Source organism: Solanum stenotomum, chromosome 1, assembly GCF_019186545.1.
Source record: "Solanum stenotomum isolate F172 chromosome 1, ASM1918654v1, whole genome shotgun sequence".
Lineage (NCBI taxonomy): Eukaryota > Viridiplantae > Streptophyta > Magnoliopsida > Solanales > Solanaceae > Solanum > Solanum stenotomum.
Window position 1 is genome coordinate 84,432,864 of NC_064282.1, and position 3,257 is coordinate 84,436,120.

The 3,257-nt window shown below is 30.1% G+C and overlaps 1 protein-coding gene across 1 annotated transcript; it reads right to left on the reverse strand.

The window, feature by feature from the left end:
• Window positions 1-1,987: 1,987 nt before the first annotated feature.
• Window positions 1,988-3,257, reverse strand: LOC125853256 (LRR receptor-like serine/threonine-protein kinase FLS2). Its single transcript, XM_049532925.1, has one exon. It carries the CDS (start codon window positions 3,231-3,233, stop codon window positions 2,181-2,183), a length of 1,053 nt encoding a protein of 350 aa, XP_049388882.1. The 5' UTR covers window positions 3,234-3,257; the 3' UTR covers window positions 1,988-2,180.

The following is a 3,257-nucleotide window of genomic DNA, read 5'->3' on the forward strand; positions in this document are numbered from 1 at the left end:
TTTCATCTTCATTCATTCGCATAATAAAAATGTTAGTAGATATCTAATCAAAATAAAATAAAAGAGAATAGAATAATATTAAGTGAAATCAAAACAATGCATTAATGAATCTTCAAAATATTTGGAAACCATTCAAACTTTTATACTAATATGACTATCTCTTTTGATGAATCTTCCAAGATAATTAAGTTTCCTTCTTCATTTTGATGAAGTTGTACCAAACTAATGTGAACATCTCTATGATGTATTTTTGAAGAATATATATATGATTTTTATCAAAGTGAAGACCATTTCATGACATTATTAAGTACATGAAAGATGAAAGAAAAAGAAAAAATGAAAAAATGGAAATGGACATTGAACATCTCTAAAGATGATTGTTATTTATAGATTGGGTAAACCATAACAATAGTTAGAAAGAAGTTGAAGAGGCATATTATTTAAGTAGAGAAGATAAATAGATGGAGGTTTTTTGTAACTTATTAGACATAATTAGAATAGTAAATATGATTGAATTTTTAAATTAATAAACAATTATTTATTGAGAAAATGAAGGGAAAAAATCAAAAAAAGAAGAAAAAAAATATAAATGGGAATGGAGGACATAGAGAGGTGCCACATCACCTTCTCTATGTTTCTCCTTTATATATATATATAGATAGATTCTAGTGGTGGATATAGAATATAACATAGAGAGGTGCCACATCACCTTCTCTATGTTTCTCCTTTATTTATATATATATATATATATATATATAGATTCTAGTGGTGGATATAGAATATATTTACTCTCTTTCTAACTTTATGGATGTGACATAATATGGTTTGAAAATAAAATAGTATTTTACACTTACAATATATTAGTTTAAGTTATAAACATCGTTAATATAATAAAAAGAATTTACAATATCAGATCAATCAAGAGTAAATATCTTAAAACTAAAAGCTACAACAAATAAACATGTAGAACATGAATTGTCACGTAAGATTCCACATAGGACGTATAAGTTTGTTTGTTCAACTTTATACAAGTTTACGTGTTTAGTTGTGCACATTCACAGTTGGAGAGCGTAATTATCAGTTAGTTAAGCCAAATTTCAAAGTATGTTTATGTATTATGCCAAAAATCATTATCGACATCATTGTTGTTGGCTTTACTTTTATAACATTGTCTCTTCGCCACATGCAAATTCCTCCTTTGAAAGGTATTGAAAGGAAAGTTATAAGGGGTCGTTTAATTTGCGGATAAATTTGTTCCATTTTTCAGGTAAAATAAATAATATCAAATTTGAAGTATAAATTTATTCTGGAATTGATTATATTTATATTTAAGAAATTTATAAATTTAATCCCAAATATAATTTTGAAATATCTTATCTTATCGAACTCATAAAGGTTTTAAGTTGAAGTAAATGAGTCATGACAAAATTTCTTAGGCCACGTGGAAACGGTAGCATGGCACGTGGAAGTGTGTACTGTCTATGTGGATGCTGAGTTGGCATGCCACCTTGACAAATATATTCCTTTTTGTGCATCATATATAATTGAAAAATATGATTCACTTAATATATGGCCAAGTTTGAATGAATGAATTGACTAGGTAATTAAATAAATTAAAAGAAAAAAATATATAGTAAATTTGGATGGATTGAACTATAATGCATTGTTTAGCTCGTTTCAATCCAAATTCAGGTGAAGTAATCTTTGGGCAGATTAATGATTAATTTGTTTATTAATTTAATTCATTTTGGTCAGTTCAAATTCAATCCAAATGATTCATTTGACACCCTTAATCATTCCTAATAAACCTTAGGGAAAATGATTGTATTTATGTTCTTCTCTATTATTAAAAAAAATGTTTAATAATGTCTTTTTTTATACAATACTTCGATTTATATATGTCATTAATGTTGTACTATCGCTCCATATGTCCGTATGAGTACGTATACTAATCAAAATTTGAAGTTAAAATTAGAATACTCAAAAATAAAACAAAGAAAGTACTTTATGTATTAGATTTTTTTCATACTAGCCAGTGATTCTGGCTAGTTGGAGTCTCATATAACATAGAGATAATAAGTAAAAACAAGTTTTTTTTTTGGTTATTGTATACATACATAACATTTCAAATTGAGGCATTTTTGGATTTCCTTCAGAATTTTTGGCTCCGTCACTGTTACTTATTGTTTGTGTACTCCCATAGGAAGAGTGACTGTACGTTTGAACGGTATATCGACATCTAGTAAGTACTTGAATGATGAAAGACATCCAGGTAATGGTCCATGAATCTTGTTTTGAGCAACATACAAAACACTTAGCTCAGTAAGTCCACAAATCGTCGTTGGCAACATCTCAACAGAGAAGTTGTTGTTATTGACCTTCAATATTTGCAATTGCTTTATGTTTCCCAGACAAGAAGGAATAGGTCCTGTGAGTTGATTATTTGATATAGAGAGTGATGAAAGTGTTGTCAAATAACCAATTGAATCAGGTATAACTCCAGTAAGTTTATTGTTGTCAAGAGCCAAAGTTTTAATTAAAGGCCATTGGGTAGGACTCAATGGCAATTGTATTTCACCAACAAGTTGATTTGTTTCTAAGTGGATAGTGGAAATGGAATGTATTTTTGATATTGAAACTGGGATTTTTCCAGTGAACGAATTGTTTGACAAGAAAAGCTTTTGAAGTGCTTGTAAGTTGCCAATATTCTCCGATATTTCCCCTATCAAGTGGTTGTTTTCAAGGTTCAAGGTTGTTAGAGACGTCAATGTGAATACTGACTCTGGGATTGTACTAGAGATTTGATTGGTTTGTAAGTTGAGTTCTTTGAGATTCTTGAGAACCCCAATGGACTCGGGAATTTGCCCTGTTAGTCCGACTAGTTTGTTAAGATCAATAACTTGTAGTGAAGTGAGAAGTGAAATTGAAGGAGAGATTGAACCACTCATTGTACTTGACACGAAGTTTGGAGATTCATCATCACCAGATACATAATGACCAGGTAGATAGATTTTTACAACTCTGTTAGTTGTAGAGTTACAAGAAATGCCTGGCCAATTGCAACAATCTTGGCCAATCCATTTGCTTAGTCTGCCTGAAGTATCAGAATGTATGCCAGCTTTGAAGTCATTGAGACCCTTGAGATCATCAGGGTGGCATGCCTTGTTTGCACTAATATTGATAATCATTAGAGATATCATTACTAGGAAACACATAAATTGATGAGATGCCATTTTGGCCTGCCAAAAAAGGGATGA

Excerpts from the sequence above, each read along its gene's own strand:
- LOC125853256 (XM_049532925.1), bottom strand. The coding sequence starts at position 3,233 with ATGGCATCTCATCAATTTATGTGTTTCCTAGTAATGATATCTCTAATG.